Below are 17,989 nucleotides of genomic sequence, written 5' to 3'. Positions count from 1 at the left end.
TTAGCGTAGGGCATATGGGAATTCAACTTTTCCCTTACAGCTTGTCCAATATACATGGGCATCTAATCTCTCCGATTATTCATTGTGATGGTGAACTCTACGATTGATCTTATGAGCTACTGGCAATATGCGGTCTTGTCATTGGACTGCTTTGTTTCGGCAGATGCTAGACCCTGGCACATGATTTATAAGAAGGCTGATGTCTATTGGTTTTTTTTGTCGATGATGGTATATTGCGATGTGTGTATGGTCTGCAGTAGACTACTTCGGTGTATGTCAAACCGCCAAGCTAATTTACCGATAGTTCCCAACTCAGCTCACATGTCCGATTTGGAACTGGGGTCATGGAGCATACATAAGATGTCAAGCGAGAGCTGGATGCTTCTCAGGCCCAAAGATCTGATCCCTCATCATGCAGATACTGATTGCACTCCTGGTAGCCGCCACGGTGGTGAAGGCACATTGTGAGTTAACATCAAATGATTTTCAGTGACACGAATCTCATACGAATAGATACCTTCCCACGTCTTGTCGTAAACGGCAAGCCAGAAGATAAAGACTGGGCTTCGACCCGCGAGACCAAGAATGCAAACACCAAGCAAGGGATTGAGGTAAGATAGTGTTCGAGTTACTACTGTCTAGGATGTTTACTTGACCAGAACCCCACGGTCGCGGACATTCGCTGCTACACGTCAAAAACCGCGCCAAACGTCGCAAGCGTACCGGCCGGATCGACTATTCACTACATATCCACGCAGCAGGTTAATCACCCGGGGCCAACGCAATACTACCTCGCCAAAGTTCCCGATGGCAAGGATCTGAAGAGCTGGGACGGGAGTGGTGCAGTGTGGTTCAAGATCAGTACCACGATGCCGAGCGTAAACGCGCAGAAGCAGATGAGCTGGCCAGGACAGAGTAAGCTATTCCTTCTCTTCACTTCGCGTTTACTAATGACGTTTTGCAGACGAGTATCTCACACCCAACACAACAATCCCTGCTGCCACGCCTTCGGGCGACTACTTGCTCCGCGTTGAGCACATCGCACTGCATATGGCTATGCAAGCGAACAAAGCGCAGTTCTACCTGGCTTGCTCGCAGATCAAGATAACAGGGGGAGGAGCTGGGCTGCCGAGCCCGCTAGTTGCGTTCCCGGGTGCTTACAAGTAAGTAAAACTGATGAGTATCAGAGACATACTAACGTGGGCCGCAGAAGTAACGACCCGGGGATTCTCGTCGACCTGAACAAGTACACATCGGCACCAGAGACATATCAGCCGCCGGGTCCGGGTGTTTGGCGCGGTTAGGAGGATAGGTATGGATGTGACTCAATTTCCACTTGGAGTGTTTGTAGATATGAGAATGAAATTTCTTAATTCCTTGATGCGTTTACCACGATAACAACGTAGCTATACACCAATGTATGAACTGTGATTGCGATGACTGCAGATCAACCCGGAAAGACCCAGACATATGGGATCCTGCGGCTCATTCACATGCCCAGGTGCGTCACTGGTGGCTCGTGCGGAAAATTGCGGCATCGCGGGGTGATGGGTGGGGCACGAATTTGTTAGATCGAGTCAACGCGGAATTGAAAACCCACCTGCCGCCCCGTCCACCCTTTCCTTCTTGTCTCTCGCCTTCACGATGTCGACTACTGTGGTGCTCGGAGCACAGTGGGGAGATGAAGGAAAAGGAAAATTGGCCGATATCCTAGCCCATGAGTCGCAAATCTGCGCCCGCGCCCAGGGCGGTAACAACGCCGGACACACCATTGTCGCGAACGGCGTCACGTACGATTTCCATATTCTCCCGAGCGGTCTCGTGAACCCTGGCTGCATCAATGTCATCGGAAGTGGCTGCGTCGTTCACGTTCCCAGTTTCTTCAAGGAGCTGGAAGCGCTGGAGAAACACGGATTGAAGACGGACGGAAGAATATTCATCTCGGACCGCGCCCATGTCGTGTTTGACGTGCACCAGATGGTGGATGGCCTGGAGGAGGTGGAATTGGGCGGTGGCATGATTGGTGAGGAGCACACGCGCCTGCTGCGGGACTGACGTGCTGATGGCGGGATGCAGGCACGACCAAGAAGGGTATCGGCCCAACCTACAGCACCAAGATGACCAGGAGCGGCCTCCGCATGTGCGACCTCTTCGATGAGCAGATCTTCGAGACGAAGCTCAGGAGGTTAGCCAACTCGTTCCAGAAGCGATATGGCGATCTGCTCAAGTACGATGTGGAAGAGGAGATTACGAAGTACAAGGTGAGTTACAACGGCGTTGGAATATACGGGACAAAGACTGACAATGTCAAAGACTCTGCGCGAGAAGCTTGCTCCCTACGTCGTCGACCAGATCCCGCTCCTCGCATCGGCAAAGGAGAAGAACGCCAAAATCCTCGTCGAGGGTGCGAACGCGCTGATGCTGGACATCGACTACGGCACATACCCCTTCGTCACATCATCAAACACTGGTCTTGGAGGTGTCATCACAGGTCTCAACTTGGGATGGCGGTCACTGAAGGAGGTCATTGGCGTGGTCAAGGCATACACTACCCGTGTCGGATCGTGAGTTGCATCGCACCGAAAGACAAATTCAGAGGCTAACAAGTAGTAGCGGACCCTTCCCTACCGAGCAGCTCAACGAGGTGGGCGAGAAGCTTCAGTCAGTAGGCCATGAAGTCGGCGTTACAACCGGTCGCAAGCGCCGCTGCGGCTGGCTCGACCTGGTCGTTGTCAAGCACTCACACGCGTGCAACGACTACACCGCCATCAACCTCACCAAGCTCGACGTTCTGGACGACTTTGACGAGCTCAAGGTTGCGACATCCTACTCGTACAAGGGCGAGGTGCTTGAAGGCTTCCCCGCGAACCCCGAGATCCTTGCCCAAGTCGAAGTACAATACGATACACTGCCAGGTTGGAAGAAGCCGACGACTGGCGTGACAAGCTACTACGACCTGCCCAGCCAAGCGAGGAGTTACATTGAGTACATTGAGAAGTTTGTCGGAGTCAAGGTCAAATGGATTGGTGTCGGCCCTGCGCGAGACCACATGATCACCTTATAATAGCCCTGGAGGATTGGTGATGGGGCGCGGCTTCTGATACCATTGCGCTTGTGCAGACATAACGTCTGCATCCCGAGCGAGGGGTGATAGGGCTGCCGCCGATAAAACCATGTGAGGATGCAAGGCCTCGAAACCATAGAGCATAGACAAATCTCAGGCTTACTTGATTCATGCGTGGCTTAATTGCAGGCATCGTGCGATGAGGGCGGCCTGAATAGCTGGATGTTCAGCCGGCTCCCGTCTCTTTGGCCCCGACTTAGCGAGCATGCGTCGCAACCGCAACCAAATAACGACGCGTGCTTACATACACTCGCGGACAACATGGTAAATTCGATTAACGATATTCCTGAGGCCGAGGCGACCAGCGCGATGCTTGGAATGATTCTGGCTGCGGCATGAACAAGGCCCCTCAGGCGGCCAGCCCCAGCCTTTTCTCGAGCTGTGCCGGGATGCCGTCCGCTGGCCGTGCGATACCCCGAGCAAGGGACCGAGTCTTGGTAAACGTCATGAACCTCTGCTGTCACTCCGGCTACACGGAAATAGGCCTTTAGCTGCGCATCAAGCCCTGAGCTCCCGCAGCCGACGCAGGTTCACGCCAGAATACTAAAGAAGCTGCTTGCGCCCGTTGCTTTTCGACCATCAAGCACCAACTGCATCACAACAGTACGACCCGCTCCACAACAACGCCGACTACCACACCAGCCAAGAGACCGACCATGTTCACCAAGACCATTCTCAGCGCGACTGCGCTACTCGCAGGTGTCGCGACAGCGGGATCAGCGCCTGGCTTTCCCATCGACGTCACTCAGAACTTGACCGTGACGTACAGCAACAATACCGTGTCGCCCGGCGGAGAGCGCATTCCTCGTCCCGGTACGTTCCATCCGCTGTCGTCGCGGCGCAGTCGAGCCGAGTACTGCTAAACACCAACTAACACTCATCACCACCAGAAACCGCAGCACCCCCAACCGTCTCGTCGCCAGTATGGTTTTCCGACGAGCGAGGCCCCGGCCAATGCGTCCTCCTCATGGTCGACCTCGACGTGCCCCGTAACAACTCACGCGTCCAGTTAGTACACTGGATCGCTACGAACGTCACGCGCTCTGTTCCCATCTCCGCGAACACAACTGGCTCAGCCCTCGACATTCCGTCGGACAACCCCGTCCCATACCTCCAGCCCTCACCTCCAGTGGGTGACAGCCCCCACAGCTACACATTCATCCTCATGCAGCAACCGCGCAACTTCAGCATACCCTCCATGTACGAGAACCTGGCGGACAACAGGGTCGGCTTCAATGTCAGCCAGTTTGCAGCTGACGCGAACCTGACGACTGCTCTGGCGGCGACCTGGATCACCGTGCAGAACCTTACCGACGTGCCGTCCAACACAAGCTTCCCACCCCCGAGGCCGAGCCCAACGGGAGATGGTGAGGGCTCGAGCGACCCTGCTTCGGGTGACGCGAGTGGCGCCATGATTGGTGGCAGGACATTGTGGACGGCGATTAGCACTGCGGTTGTAGCTGTGGGTTTTGCTATTGCTTTGTAGGGAAAGAGTTTAGGAACAGAAGATGAGTATAGCAAGAAGATGTTGAGAAAAGGACACAAAGAGGTGGCTGGTACATGAACATAATACGAGGGAACGATAGATGAATACATATGGATTGCATTCGCATGCAAGAATACAACGCACATGAGAAACAAGTGGAGAGATCAGATTTACTTACCCACAGAATCCGATAGTCGATCTAAGGCCCTTGTCTGTGTCTATCCAACCTCGACCCGTTAGTTCTACAAAATCCTGATGGCAAAATAAGAGTGCGCACACGACACAGCAAACGCGAGCTGAACTGACGTATCGTTTCCCTGCGCTAACTCAAAGCGCGAGCCTGCTGACTGTTTCTACGCACTGTGAGCTACACTTGCAGTCTCGTGCTTTATTTTGCACTCCTTTCGCACTGCTTGCTTGAGCAAATCTGCTTGCTCTCCTTGACGCGATTGCTCTTCCCTACAGTAGGCATCAGCTCGGGCTCTCATCCCGCATTCCAACTCGGATCAGTCACGCTCTTTGACACACAAGCACAAATCCACGCGGAATCACAACACAAGGACTATGAACAGCTCAAAGTGGGCTCCAGGCGGCGCGAATAGCGAGAATGAACCAGATCCCCCCGCCCCACCAGCAAACGCGCCTACGGGCCCTCGCGATACACAGTCGCGTGGCCGTCGCAATGAGTCCGGAAGGGGAAAACAGGGAAGAGGCAGAGGCTCGAACAGAACTGAGCGCACCAACAACCGCGGTGGGCACAACAGTGGCGCTGTAGGACCCGCGCCAGATCGCAGCCCTTCCGTCAATGACGGCTTATCTCAGTTTGGAAGGATGGGACTCAACAGTGCAATTGGCAGGGGGCCATCTGGCGAGGACTTCAACGGCAGGTTGACAATTGGTGTACATGGAAACACAATCAATCAACCTCGACCAAGTGCCGTATTTCCACCAAGCCTCAACATACCCCAAAATGAAGGCTCTCAGCATGACGGCGACCAAGCAATGGACGAGCTCTCTGGTCTGCGGACCGGACAACAAGCTAGTCGCGCGGTGGACGAGGCTTCAAGGATGTCTCTGCCCACTCGCTCTTCCCCATCAAGCTCTTCCTCTAGAGATCTGTTTCGTTACGCGGCTCAGAACCAAGCTGATCAATCGAACCGCATGACAGCGACTCCAAAGCCCGCCCGCTCTGTACGTGCTTTCCAAATCAAGAACACAGACGGCGAGGTAGTCGATTTCCTCCCTATATCAGCTATGGGAAAGACGGGAAAGCAGAAGGGACATGACCTGAACCCCTCTCGTCCCACTTCAACAGATCACGACGCAGCCGCTGGTCCTCTTATCACCGGAACTACAGCGAGTACAGACATGGAAGCCCGTGTCAAAGCGCTAGAAGACCAACAGAACGACACCCGCGACATGGTCGACGCCATGAACCAACTCTACATCCGTCTTAGAGGGTCCGTCAACCATCTGGAGTATCAAAACACACTGCAGCGAGTTCGCCCACAGACACCCGATGCGCCATCTGCAGATTCACACACCCCTGCAGTTGATGGGTCCTCCTATGTGCCCCCTCAGGGTAATCTTTCTGACGACGAGTTCTCATACATGCTCAAGATGTTTGCTGGTAAGACGATTACTGCAGACCACTGGGAGAATGTGGTATGGAGCTTCTACGGCCAGAACGCGGCGAATGCCCATGACCAGGTCCAGGATCAGAACCAAAACCTATTTACAGATGAGCATAGGAACAAGCCTGCGGGAAAAGGCGAAGACGGGGACAAGGATGTGGGTGATGACGACCCCTAAGAAGCAGAGGTAACGCTAGTATGATGGCGATAGCGGGATAGCTGGGATATGATAAGTGCTGTCTGATCGTGTGGACATAGTGTAGTGAGGAGCTTCTAGCCCCATTTTGTTTTGTCGGAGCGGGAGATGATTTAGTGAGCTAGAAGATGTTAGTCCTCGTTCGAAGTATCTACGTTCTACTGCTAGACCACTGGATACATAAAGCTCACCTTCACTGGACACTAATAACCTAATACAAACCAATGTATAACTCAACTCACCTCACCTATGATTAACATTAATAAATCTCAGCTTCTTACTGTAGTCTTCAGCGAGTGCTGGTGACAAGTTCAGCAGGGCCTGACTATGCGGGAGTGCTTTGCTTTCACTGCAGCGTATTGAGACCACGGTGAGTCCGATTTCCAGTTCCGATGGCCAGACAAGGCCCACTACTAGACTACTCGCACTGCCATCTTCTCTTTCACTGTTTCACACCATGCAAACGAATTGATAAACACAGAAGAACAACTAGTGCTTTGATAGGCATTGTTCATACACTTCATTCATGTGCTATCAGGACTAGATCTTCATGTCATCCAGAGCAGCTTCTAGATCAATGATCTCCTTCCCCTTAATACTACTCGCACCCTTCCTCTCTCTATACTGCTTGGCCACAGCCTCCATCACCTTGCCCATCTGCGCATCCTTGCCCTCCGCCTCCAGCTCCTTCTTGACACGCGCAAAGTTGGCTTTGACAAAGACCTGGTATTCGCTCTTCTCTCTCTTGCCGTCCTTGCCCACAGCAGCACCGGCGCCACCGCCCCTGGGGGTGGGCTTAGTCTGCGCGAGCTTGCCCTTGCACTTGCCGCATGAGTGGCGCGCCGGATCAACGGACTTGGAGTGACGCTTGAACTCGTAGCCGCAGGAGACGCACTCCCAAACGTACTTGTATTCGATCTGGTAAGAGTGCTTTGTGGTGACCTCGACTCCTTTGCTCGCGAACGCAACGGTAGCTTTCCGACCCCACGACTTGAATTCTGCTCCGTGAGGGTTGTTACGGACTTCGCTGATCATGAACGTGGTCAGGTGGCAGAACTCGTGCGCGAGTACGTTGTAGAGTCTCTCCTCGTCGTCAATGACCTTCTCGGCGAGTTCGATGGAGCAGTGGTGTCGGATCTCAACGCGCGTGTCGGTGGGCAGGGGACCGGTTCGGATGCGTATTTGCTCTCTACGCCAATTCGCACGACCGGCCGTTGTTTTGAGGGTCTTGGACCAGACGAGCTTGATACCACCTGTGGGTTTCGAGAGCTCGTGGATGCGACCTGATGAGATTGTGGTGTCGAGCTCGATGAGGAAGGCTTCGGCTATGGCGTGCTTGCGTTCGGCGAAGGCTTTGCGTTGCTCACGGATCTGCTTGACATTCGGGACCGGCTCAGTCTCTGGTGTCTTCTCCTTAGCTGCTTTCCGACTTGTGGGCTTCTTCTTCTTGGGGCTCTCGATGGGGCTTTCATAACCCTCGTCACTGCTGTCTTCTAGAGCAACACCTTCCATCATCTTGACTATGTCGTCCCTCCATTTCTGCTTCTTAGGCGACACGAGCTGCTTAGCTGGCGAGTGTCGGTCGGTCCAATCGTTTACAGCTGCAGGATTCCAGAACGCGTCAAGGCTTGGTCTTCCGTCTAGATCGGCCGCTTTAGGAATCACGGGCTTCTTTTTCGATGGCGAGACGAGCTTGGTGGGACTGGGAGGTGCCAGGGGAGGAGTGGCTGGTCGCGAGATGGGCGGAGCTTTACGGGGCGAGCGTTGCTTGGTAGGTGTGGGCGAATACGTAAGAATCGCAAGCGGACCGTTCGATGCTGAGCTAGTAGGCCGAGAAGATGCTGCGAAAGAGCTTGATCGGGCGTGAGTGGGTTCAGGAAGCACGAAAGATTCCGGGGCCTCCGGCGAGTCGGTGAGGTCGACGACATCCTGCGCCCAATTCAATATCGTGCTGTGACCCTTTCGATGTGGCGGTCGCATGGAAGTCAGATCAGTCGGCGGTTTGAGTTCGGGAATCTTGAAGATTGGTTGCTGAGGCTGTTTGGTAGGTTGTGGTGCGCTTAGCTCACTCTCGTCCTCCTCGCTGTCAGATACGACGCGCCGTGCGCGCGGTTGTCGCTGGTTTGTTCGCGACGTTACGACAGGCTCGTCCTCTTCATCATCCTCGCTGATCTCTATGACCTGTTCAGCGACCTCTTCTTGTGTCTCTGCTTCCTCATCGCCACACCACAGACTTGTTTCGGCCTCGGCATCCTCGTCGTCTTGCGCGACTGCCTCCTCTGTGCTCTCGTGTTCCCTACTTCGTGGCCGTTGAGCGGCCTCTTGTGCCTCGACTTCCCCTACGACATTAATCTTGCCTTTCTTGTTTTGCTTGTTCACCACGCTTCTAGCCAGGCTTTTGGCATACATAAGCCCATTCCTATTTCCCACATCCGTGTCTGTTGTTCCACTGCGCACCCTCCTCGCTCTTTGCTTCTTCTCTGGGCTTGCCAGACTTTCGTCACTCAATTTTCGAAGGAGTCGGCTATTGCTCTCGACCGGTCGCAATACACGTTGCTTGCGGGGGCTGATCGTATCCTTTGGCGTTGCTATCGAAGGTATGCGGAAGGACTGCTCTTCGTCTTGCGATATGCTAATGTCTTGCGCGGTGCGCCTCGACCTCTTTGGCACAAGTATCGAGCTGTCATCTTCTTGCGATGATGCGTATCGCAGTGTGGCTTTTCGGGGACTGGATCGGCTTGCTCTCATCTCGGACGGTGGCATAAAGATACTGGGTTCGTTCGGGCTTGGTTTGCGTAGACGCGCCATGATGAGGTGAGGTGATATGCAATCTTGCAATATGTAAGGATATTCAAGCCGTTGTGTGTGCGATTGGTTCCGAGAAGGTTGTTCGCGCAAGGATGTGTAGATGTTGGAGAACTGCCGAGTGTGTTTGTTATCGGCCGTTGTCCCGGTGACTAGCGGGAACGGGTCCAGGATCCACTCGCACGTTTGCGGCGGTATTGTGCACCGTGCCTCAGCCTGCGCGCGTCATCCTCAATCGCGCACCGTGTGAATGTCATAGCTTGTATACTCGAGTTCTAGGAGTAGCCGGGGCGAATACATGCAAGTTTTGTTAGTTGTACAAAACGACAAGACGTACCCTGAAGGTATTTGCAGCAGTTGCCGATTACAGCACACGGGCGAGAATCGCAATGTATACTTCACTATGCCTCGTGTCTTTGCGTACGGAAACAAAACAACCACACGTCTTTGCCAGCCACATTTCAGATCGTGACTCATATCACAGCAGATACATATTGTAACCAGAAAAAATCAGTCATACATTGCATGCTAATCATCACAAATACAAGCAAACCCAACTACTTTGAGCCCGAAAGATCGACCCAGGAGCCGTTACTGCTGCGCCCGTCTGCGGACGCCCAGCTCTCTCTTCATATTTCTGCTCCACCCCTGATTTGACTTTCATCCCCAATCGTGAAGCATTTGCGGGGTATTCCGTCCTCCGTATTTACATCCCCGGTGGTGATTGTTTTCGTTCGTTTTCTCTTCTGTGCATCTACTGCTTGGCGTTCTTAGCCATGGTGTTAAGAGCGCTGCCGTTCTTGAACCACTCGATCTGGCCCTCGTTGAAGGTGTGCGAGAGCTTGACCTGGAACTCCTTGGATCCATCGGCGGGGTGGACAGTCATGGTCAGGGGCTTGCCCGGGGCGAGCTCAGTGGAGGCCAAGGTCACACGATCATTGGGACCGATCTTGTCGTAGTCGGCAGGGTCCGAGAAGGTAAGGGGAAGCATACCCTGCTTCTTCAAGTTGGTCTCGTGGATACGAGCGAAGGAGCGGGTGATGATGGCAGCGCCACCCAAGTGCCTGGGCTCAAGCGCAGCATGCTCACGGGAAGAGCCTTCTCCGTAGTTCCAGTCACCACTGCGTTCGAAGTTAGCAAGAGGCTGGTAAGCGTGTATAGAAAAAGTACTTACATGACAACCCATGGGACGCCGTTCTTCTTGTAGTTTCGGGCGACATCAGGGACGGCACCGTAAGATCCGTCGAGAAGGTTCTTGACCTTGTTGGCCTCGCCGTTCTCAGCGTTGATGGCACCGATCAACATGTTGTTGGAGATGTTGTCCAAGTGTCCACGGTACTTCAACCAGGGACCGGCCATGGAGATGTGATCGGTGGTAGTCTTTCCTTGGCACTTAATAAGGATAGGGAGATTCTTCGCATCTTCGCCGTTCCAGGCGGCTGTAAAAGTTAGTATGCACCGTGTATTTCGCACAAGAGTGTTGCTTACAGAAAGGCTCAAGAAGTTGGAGACGGTCGGAGGTGGGCGAAACGGCGACGGAGACGGATGAGCGATCCTCGGGTGGCGCCTGGTACGTATCCTGGCCTGGGTCGTAGCCGTTGGCGGGAAGACCCATGCCGGAAGGCTCCTTGAGCTTGAACTTCTTGCCATCCGCTCCCTCGAGCTCATCTACCAAAGGATTGAAGTTCAAGGTTCCAGCAATGGTCATGGCGACGACAAGGTCGGGGGAAGTGACGAAAGAGTGGGTGGCGGGGTTGGCGTCGTTACGGCCAGTGAAGTTACGGTTGTAAGAAGAGATGATTGAGTTAGCCTCGCCCTTCTTGACATCGCGGCGATCCCATTGACCTGGAGATTCGTTAGCAGATGCTCAGATACGATTTGAAAAATAGCAGCCCTGAAGCATACGACGGCTTTTGTTTTGTCAAGAGACAAGACAAAACGTATCGGATACCTCCAGGCTACCATGAAATGAAGGGGGAACTAAGCAGCTTTGAAGCATACGAGGGTGTTTACTTTGTCAAGAGACAAACCCAAACGTATCGAACACCTCCAGGCTGCGTCGTGAAGGAGGGGGAATACGGCAGCTCTGAAGCATACGAGGGCGCTTATTTTGTCAAGAGACAAAACAAAACGTATCGTATACCTCCAGGCTACCTTGAAAAGAAGAGAGACAACTAACCAATGCAAGGGCCACATGCGTTAGCGAGGACCATACCGCCGAACTCCTCGAAGGTCTTGAGCTGACCGTCGCGCTCGATGGTGGCGCGAATCTGCTCGGAACCAGGGGTAACAGTGAAAAGAGACTTCGCCTTGACGCCGTGGGACATGGCGTCCTCAGCAATGGAGGCAGCACGGCTCATGTCCTCGTACGAGGAGTTGGTGCAAGAACCGATAAGACCGACCTTGAGGTCCTCAGGCCACTTGTTGGCCTTGACAGCCTCCTTGAACTTGCTGATGGGTGTAGCTAGATCGGGGGTGAAGGGACCGTTGATGTGGGGCTCGAGCTCGTCAAGGTTGATCTCGATAAGCTCGTCGTATTCGGCACCCTCATCCTCGCGGAGCTGGGCGGCGTATTCGCGGGAGAAGTCACCAATGTCGCGGCGCTTAGTGGCGGCAAGGTAGTCGTACATGCGGTCGTTGAAGGGGAAGAGCGAGGTGGTGGCACCAATCTCAGCACCCATGTTGCAGATTGTAGCCATTCCGGTGCAGGATAGACTCTCGGTACCGGGTCCGTGGTATTCGACGATAGCACCAGTTCCACCCTTGACGGTGAGGATACCAGCGACCTTGAGGATAATGTCTGTAGACTTCGTTAGCGTGGTTGCCCCGCTTCAAAAACCAATAATGCAAATACGTACCCTTGGGAGCAGTCCAGCCGGAGAGCTTGCCAGTAAGCTTAACACCAATGACCTTGGGAGCCTTCAGTTCCCAGGGAAGACCAGCCATGACATCGACAGCGTCAGCACCACCGACACCAATGGCGGCCATACCGAGACCACCGGCGTTGGGAGTGTGCGAGTCGGTACCAATGAGGAGAGCACCAGGGAAAGCGTAGTTCTCAAGCACGATCTGGTGAATGATACCAGAGCCGGGCTTCCAGAAACCAATGTTGTACTTTGCGCAAGAGGTGGACAAGAAGTTGTAGACCTCCTTGTTGATCTCGTTGGCGCGCTCCAAATCCTTCTCACCACCAACCTGGGCCTCGATAAGATGGTCGCAGTGGACGGTAGTGGGTGTGGCAACGGAGGGCAGACCAGCTGACATGAACTGAAGAATGGCCATCTGGGCGGTGGCATCCTGGCAAGCTACACGGTCGGGGCGGAGCTTGAGGTAGCTGGAGCCGCGCTCAATCTCTTGACCGTGGGGGTCGTCCAAGTGGGAGTAGAGAATCTTCTCGGCGAAGGTGAGCGGGCGGTTCAAGCGGGCACGAACAATCTCGAGGTTCTCGTTCATCTTCTGGTAGTTGATGTAGTGGCCCTTCTCCCAGTTGGTCATCTCGACCTTGCGAGAGAGGGGAGCATCGCTGACGGTGGCCAATTGCCTGCGCGAAGCAAGGCTCTGGCCGAGGCGGCCGAGCCTCGAGAACTTCTGCATGGTGAAGTTTGAGGAGGGGAGTGGTGTGGAGAGAAGAGTGATGGAGGAAGCGGAGGAAAAGAACGTCAGAAGCTGCCTCAAGTTGGGCGATAACTAATGAGGATCACGAGGGGCGTGATTGGTTCGTCTAGCCCCAGCTGCGTGCGGAATACCTCGGCGCCAGAACCAGAAACAGGTCGGCAGCGCAGTCCCGTTGGCCCGCTTCACGTGCAAGGGCGATGTAATGGAGACGCAATTATGGAGAGAGTAATTGCGCTGTGTGCGACTGGCTGCCTGCTGCTATTTCACGTCTTGGAGGCCGCGCAGCCATGTGTCGGGAAGCTATAGGTGTTCACCCAGACGTCATACCCGGCAGCGGTTCACCAACCCCGCGCTCGTTCCTTTTGCAGGTGATTGGCGTTCTGCGATAGCACATTCACGCGCGCGCTGCTGCCGGCGGCCTGCGCGTCCTTTTCCGACTCAACAATTGTGTGCCGAGTCAGCGTGCAGGCCTGCAGACATGGCAAATTTCGGGTCTGGAGCGACAGTAGCATCTACCAGCACCTAATTTGACCTAGCTCCACAAGTCTTTCTGACCTGCAGACCGGGCACGGGCCCCCGTCGGCAGGTGTCCCCACACTGCAACTTTCTCTATAGCCGACCATCACGATTCCACACGGATAACCGACGGCCGCGGATACTGCCCACCATGCCAGCCATACGCGGACAAGACTCCAAGAAGAAGACACGTCGACACACGCGCGACCTCGATCAGATCCACGCCGACCTGCGCGACGAGAAGCATCTCGCAGAATTCAAGGATGCGAAGCCCATAGAAGATTTGCCCGGTCTGGGCGAATTCTACTGCAAGGAATGCGCAAAGTTTTTTGAGAGCGACGCCAACTTTGTCGCACACCAGAAGGGCAAGGTCCATAAGCGCAGGTAGGACATCTCATGTATGCGACTGTAGGATTAGATTTTAACAAGTCTGCAGAGTCAAGCAACTTCGCGAAGAGCCATACTCTCAGAAGGAGGCAGAGGCAGCGATAGGCCTCACGACCAACAATGGAACACGCACGACCACCGCGACAGCCCCGATGGAGGTTGACCAGGTTGCAGCATCAGGTTGAGGTTACGGCAACGGCCAAGACTATCTGATGTGCAGTCCATGGCAGATGGACGGCAGGATTAGGAGTGCGACCGCTGAACTGCTATCGGGGGGGTCAAACATCACTCCGGTGGCAATACGATAGCTGCGCGGTTAGGACGCCCTTGGGCTCGTAGAAGAACATGCATTGCACGGCGTTCAAAACTTGCATTTGGGACATATAGAAGGACAAAAGAGTTCAGACGATACCCTACATTTCAAATCGAAACACAGGTTTCCAAAGTGTCTTGACCTTATCATAGTCACTGTAGTGTCTTGTTGACCAAATCAATGATGCTATTTGAAGGCTATTATGAGCCCATTCTGGAAAAAGAATGACCCAAAATAAGTAGTAACAATATGTGAATTGGATGCTACTCACACAGTTACTTCACAGCAATCTAAGTGAGCTGCTGCTCTGTTGCTGCGTTGTCAGAAATACGTTGTAGGTTGCCGTTTTCCATGCTGCCTGATGTTGCCTGGTGGCTACCTACGTCCCTTCGCGCCATCACCAACGTCAAAGTCACAACATAAGAACGACATCAACCCCGGCAGAGAGCGCAACAAGTCGAGATAGAGACACATTACAAAATGGCATTCACAAACACCCCCCTCTACGGCGGCGCAATAACCCTCGATCTACCCTCAAACTTCGCCGACGCCTCGTAAGTTCTCTCATCCTGCGCGCCCCCACATCCCGCGCCTTCCCTTTGCATGCGTTCCATCAACACCACAACTCCAAATGCCTAATTTGGCAGGCACTTATCTTTCCCAATGCAAAATACAGCATACTGATAAAGTGAACAAACAGTCAAATCCGCCAAATCCCAGACCACCAGGAAGTCTACCTCGACAACAACGGCTACTCTAGCATCGTCATTGAGATACTAGAGTATGTCGAGAAGAACAGCGATGAAGAAGCGCTTCAGTATCATTTCGGAGATTTGGTCGAGGGGACTGGGGATCAGAGTACGATTATCTCGCAAGAGCGTGCTGTGATGAAGAGTTTGCCGTAAGTATTCCACCCCATCATTCTGGAAAAGCGAAGCAGGACCGAAGAAAGAGAGGATCAAGTATTGTATACGGAAACGTGGATGGAAGGCTGACTGTGATTACAGAGACAAGCCAGTCCTAGCACTATCATTCATCCAAACACCACCAACACCCAACCCTCATCCCAACCGCAAGACTCCCGAATTCACGTATATCCATCTCCTTCTTCTCCGTCTCAAGGAGCAAGGTACCGATGTACGTATACCTCTTCTCCCCAGGCATCTACAGTTTATCCCTTTGTTGGCTAACACAAATCGCAGGTCATGGTATCAGTCAATATCCCACACTACGCAGGCGAGTACACGCCAGCAGAACAGCAAGGTGGAGAAACGCAGTTGATGAAGGATAGCAAGGCGGTCAAGGAGCAGGTTTTGGAGAGCTTCCAAGTGAAGGAGTGGGGGTTGTTTGAGGGTTAAATGGGAAGAGGAAGAGGTTATCTGAAGATGTTTGATTGGACGCGAAAGGAACGGAATGGAAGGAAAGAATTAGGTCGAGATATGTAGGAGGGGAACTGGCGAAACAGATAAAGTGAGAGGGGTAGGATGTGAGCCGGCGATTTTGATGGGAGAGCCACAAGCGTGTAGTCATTAGTTTATATACGTCAGACAGCAATAAAGATCAACTCAAGCAGACACCGTCACAAGTATGTTCCAAATCAACCGGGATTTTACAATGACTTCATCGTTATGCTACTTGTTTCATCGAACTGCCGCTATATCCTAGGTATGATCCTCCACGTATTCTCCTGCGGCTTCTTCATACACATTTCCCATCGCCTACATGTCTGGTATCACTGGTATACTCACCTTCGCCATACGCTGTTAAGCTCGACACTTCACTCAACCACACGATGTCTACTCACTTATACTGGCTCACACGGTTCAACCTCCTACGCATCTCCTCCCCTGCAGTGGGTGCCCGCTCATCTAAGCTTGGGTCAAGACTCATGCGCTGATTGTCGAGCTCCCCCGGATGAGGTACGCCATTCGCCTGAGCTGCAAGGAACGGCGATGGCGGAAGATCGGCGAGGTTGGTGTTGGCCTGTAAACCATGCATGAGTGCGGGATCGACTGGCAGGTCGTAGCCGTTATCTTGGGCGTACTGCGGATAGATTGCGCTCTGGTGCTGTGCGGCTTCGAGCTGTAGCTGGCCACCCGGTGAGTCTGAACGAGGCGGTGGTTGTGTTGGTGAGAACAAGCTCGGCGGTGTTGGTGTCAGAGTTGGCTGGGTAGTGGTTGATGACAGGAAACTGGATCCTGACCTCGCCTCTGCCCGTGCTTGATTCTGACCCTGGCGCATAGCCGACAAGCCCTTGTTCATCTCGCTGCACTCTGGACAGTTGCGAATGACCTGGCTGACGGTCTCCTTTATGCGAACCCAATGGTAGAGCTCCGCAATCGCTGCCGTAGTCTTGTTGATGCCCCCATGCGACTTGTGATGTATCTCCCGAGCAATCTCATACTGCTGCTTAGGATCCGCAATAACCTCCTTGCCCTTGAGCCACAACTTCTCAGGGCCGTCGCCCTCTCCGGGTGTGAGCTTGTAGTGCGTCGCCGCGCTACGGAGACGGCTCTTCTCTGCTCGATCAGCACCGTTGGGGTATTTTCCGTTCTTGAGGTAGAAGCGGATCTTGTCGAAGCGCTCCTCAGACACGAACTCGTCATCCTGACCCAGGTCCCTTCCGTATATGATGGCATCGACTAGCTCGCCGGGATACGACTTCAGGTTACCGCAACCCTTCACGCGACCGATCCGCTTGAAGCCGAGGGCATCCCATATGCGGCATGAAGCAACATTGGTTTCGTACACGAGGTTGAAGACGGAGTAGGTATAGCCCTGAGCGTGTTAGCGCATGCGATGTAACCCTCACGGCGAGTCTCACAAGCTTCGGAGCCCAGTCCAGATAAGTCTCGCCCATCAAGCGACCGACACCCCGATTACGCGACGCATCCGTGACCAGGAACCCGCCATTGCAGACATGACTCGACCGTCCTGGGTAGTTGGGCTTGATGTAGAAGCTACCCAGACATTCCCTCTCCCAGTCGCAACCCCTCCGCGCCATCTCGTGTAGTTCGCGACCGTCCTGGATCTCTCCCAGCAGCATAATCGCACCAAAGACACCGAACCAGTACGGACCGAAAGCCTCAAGAGCGAGCGGATCAACCATGGGGTACGTATCTCCCTTTTCTATCTCGCGACCCAGTTGGTCGCAGAGATATGCCAGTAATGTGAGGGGTACTTGATTCGGCGCAGAGAAGGGTATGATCGTTGCGGTAGTCACGCGATCGCGCAGGATGACTTGACATGGTGCAATGCCTACAGGTAGCGGGCCACCAGGAGGAGGGTACGGCACGTCGCCAGAGGTCCTATATATCACCGGCGCGGTGGGATCATCGAGCATGGCGGGCATGGTGGGCGGACTGGTCTATGAGATATCAGCATGGCAATCATAAAATGTTGACACCCGCATTAGGACCGGGAAGCTGTCGCGACTGCGCGCCTCAGACGCCATGCTGAAGAGACACAATGTGCAGACGCGGTATGCGATGACGACGATGGTGTAGGACTTACGCAGGAATGCCTGAGGGACCCTAGGAATGGTCAAGCAGGATGAGAGATACTGCCGTGATGTGGTGCTCGCGGTGCGTGCCCAGAGACATCGGCCAAAGAGCCACTAGCGCCTTTTGGTACCAGCGGGGCACAGCGCCGTCGTCCACGCAAGCCGGAGCTTGTCATGCCTGCAGCTTGCCTTGGCTAAACGATTTCTATGTGATGTCCGACATGAGTGCACAGTTGCGCATATCGTCTTCTTAACAGATACAGCAGGCATTCCGGATTAGGCAGATCTCGCTTCATGAAACCATCACCAGCACTCACAATTTCATGTCATGAAGCAGCACATGCACGGCATCGGAACGGAAGTATGTTTATAGTCATATTGCAAAGCGCTACATACGCCTACGCTATGGAC

The 17,989-nt window shown here is 53.8% G+C and overlaps 9 protein-coding genes across 9 annotated transcripts; 6 read left to right on the top strand and 3 right to left on the bottom strand.

The window, feature by feature from the left end:
* Positions 1–412: 412 nt before the first annotated feature.
* J4E86_003050 (uncharacterized protein) lies at positions 413–1,304 on the top strand (the record flags this gene model as incomplete). Its single annotated transcript, XM_051443606.1, has 5 exons — positions 413–464; positions 514–611; positions 660–915; positions 965–1,163; positions 1,211–1,304. 5 exons carry the CDS (start codon positions 413–415, stop codon positions 1,302–1,304), a joined length of 699 nt encoding a protein of 232 aa, XP_051305101.1.
* Positions 1,305–1,644: 340 nt separating this feature from the next.
* Positions 1,645–3,064, top strand: J4E86_003049 (uncharacterized protein; the record flags this gene model as incomplete). The annotated part of the gene is made up of 4 exons (XM_051443605.1): positions 1,645–2,023; positions 2,077–2,261; positions 2,314–2,564; positions 2,614–3,064. The coding sequence occupies 4 exons, from the start codon at positions 1,645–1,647 to the stop codon at positions 3,062–3,064; spliced, it is 1,266 nt and encodes a 421-aa protein (XP_051305100.1).
* A 716-nt stretch (positions 3,065–3,780) lies between these two features.
* Positions 3,781–4,610, top strand: J4E86_003048 (uncharacterized protein; the record flags this gene model as incomplete). Its single annotated transcript, XM_051443604.1, has 2 exons — positions 3,781–3,937; positions 4,015–4,610. 2 exons carry the CDS (start codon positions 3,781–3,783, stop codon positions 4,608–4,610), a joined length of 753 nt encoding a protein of 250 aa, XP_051305099.1.
* Positions 4,611–5,612: 1,002 nt separating this feature from the next.
* Positions 5,613–6,422, top strand: J4E86_003047 (uncharacterized protein; the record flags this gene model as incomplete). Its single annotated transcript, XM_051443603.1, has 1 exon — positions 5,613–6,422. The coding sequence occupies one exon, from the start codon at positions 5,613–5,615 to the stop codon at positions 6,420–6,422; it is 810 nt and encodes a 269-aa protein (XP_051305098.1).
* A 558-nt stretch (positions 6,423–6,980) lies between these two features.
* Positions 6,981–9,248, bottom strand: J4E86_003046 (uncharacterized protein; the record flags this gene model as incomplete). Its single annotated transcript, XM_051443602.1, has 1 exon — positions 6,981–9,248. One exon carries the CDS (start codon positions 9,246–9,248, stop codon positions 6,981–6,983), a length of 2,268 nt encoding a protein of 755 aa, XP_051305097.1.
* A 751-nt stretch (positions 9,249–9,999) lies between these two features.
* Positions 10,000–12,839, bottom strand: J4E86_003045 (uncharacterized protein; the record flags this gene model as incomplete). The annotated part of the gene is made up of 5 exons (XM_051443601.1): positions 10,000–10,366; positions 10,420–10,684; positions 10,734–11,090; positions 11,425–12,045; positions 12,104–12,839. 5 exons carry the CDS (start codon positions 12,837–12,839, stop codon positions 10,000–10,002), a joined length of 2,346 nt encoding a protein of 781 aa, XP_051305096.1.
* A 688-nt stretch (positions 12,840–13,527) lies between these two features.
* J4E86_003044 (uncharacterized protein) lies at positions 13,528–13,948 on the top strand (the record flags this gene model as incomplete). The annotated part of the gene is made up of 2 exons (XM_051443600.1): positions 13,528–13,760; positions 13,813–13,948. The coding sequence occupies 2 exons, from the start codon at positions 13,528–13,530 to the stop codon at positions 13,946–13,948; spliced, it is 369 nt and encodes a 122-aa protein (XP_051305095.1).
* Positions 13,949–14,556: 608 nt separating this feature from the next.
* J4E86_003043 (uncharacterized protein) lies at positions 14,557–15,434 on the top strand (the record flags this gene model as incomplete). Its single annotated transcript, XM_051443599.1, has 4 exons — positions 14,557–14,630; positions 14,777–14,977; positions 15,084–15,213; positions 15,279–15,434. 4 exons carry the CDS (start codon positions 14,557–14,559, stop codon positions 15,432–15,434), a joined length of 561 nt encoding a protein of 186 aa, XP_051305094.1.
* A 442-nt stretch (positions 15,435–15,876) lies between these two features.
* J4E86_003042 (uncharacterized protein) lies at positions 15,877–17,428 on the bottom strand (the record flags this gene model as incomplete). Its single annotated transcript, XM_051443598.1, has 2 exons — positions 15,877–16,854; positions 16,901–17,428. The coding sequence occupies 2 exons, from the start codon at positions 17,426–17,428 to the stop codon at positions 15,877–15,879; spliced, it is 1,506 nt and encodes a 501-aa protein (XP_051305093.1).
* Positions 17,429–17,989: the final 561 nt, after the last annotated feature.

The sequence above is a fragment of the Alternaria arbusti genome (genome assembly GCF_024043155.1).
Source record: "Alternaria arbusti strain BMP 1465 chromosome Unknown scaffold_3, whole genome shotgun sequence".
NCBI classification, from domain to species: domain Eukaryota; kingdom Fungi; phylum Ascomycota; class Dothideomycetes; order Pleosporales; family Pleosporaceae; genus Alternaria; species Alternaria arbusti.
This window is presented reverse-complemented; position numbering and strand designations above follow the sequence as displayed.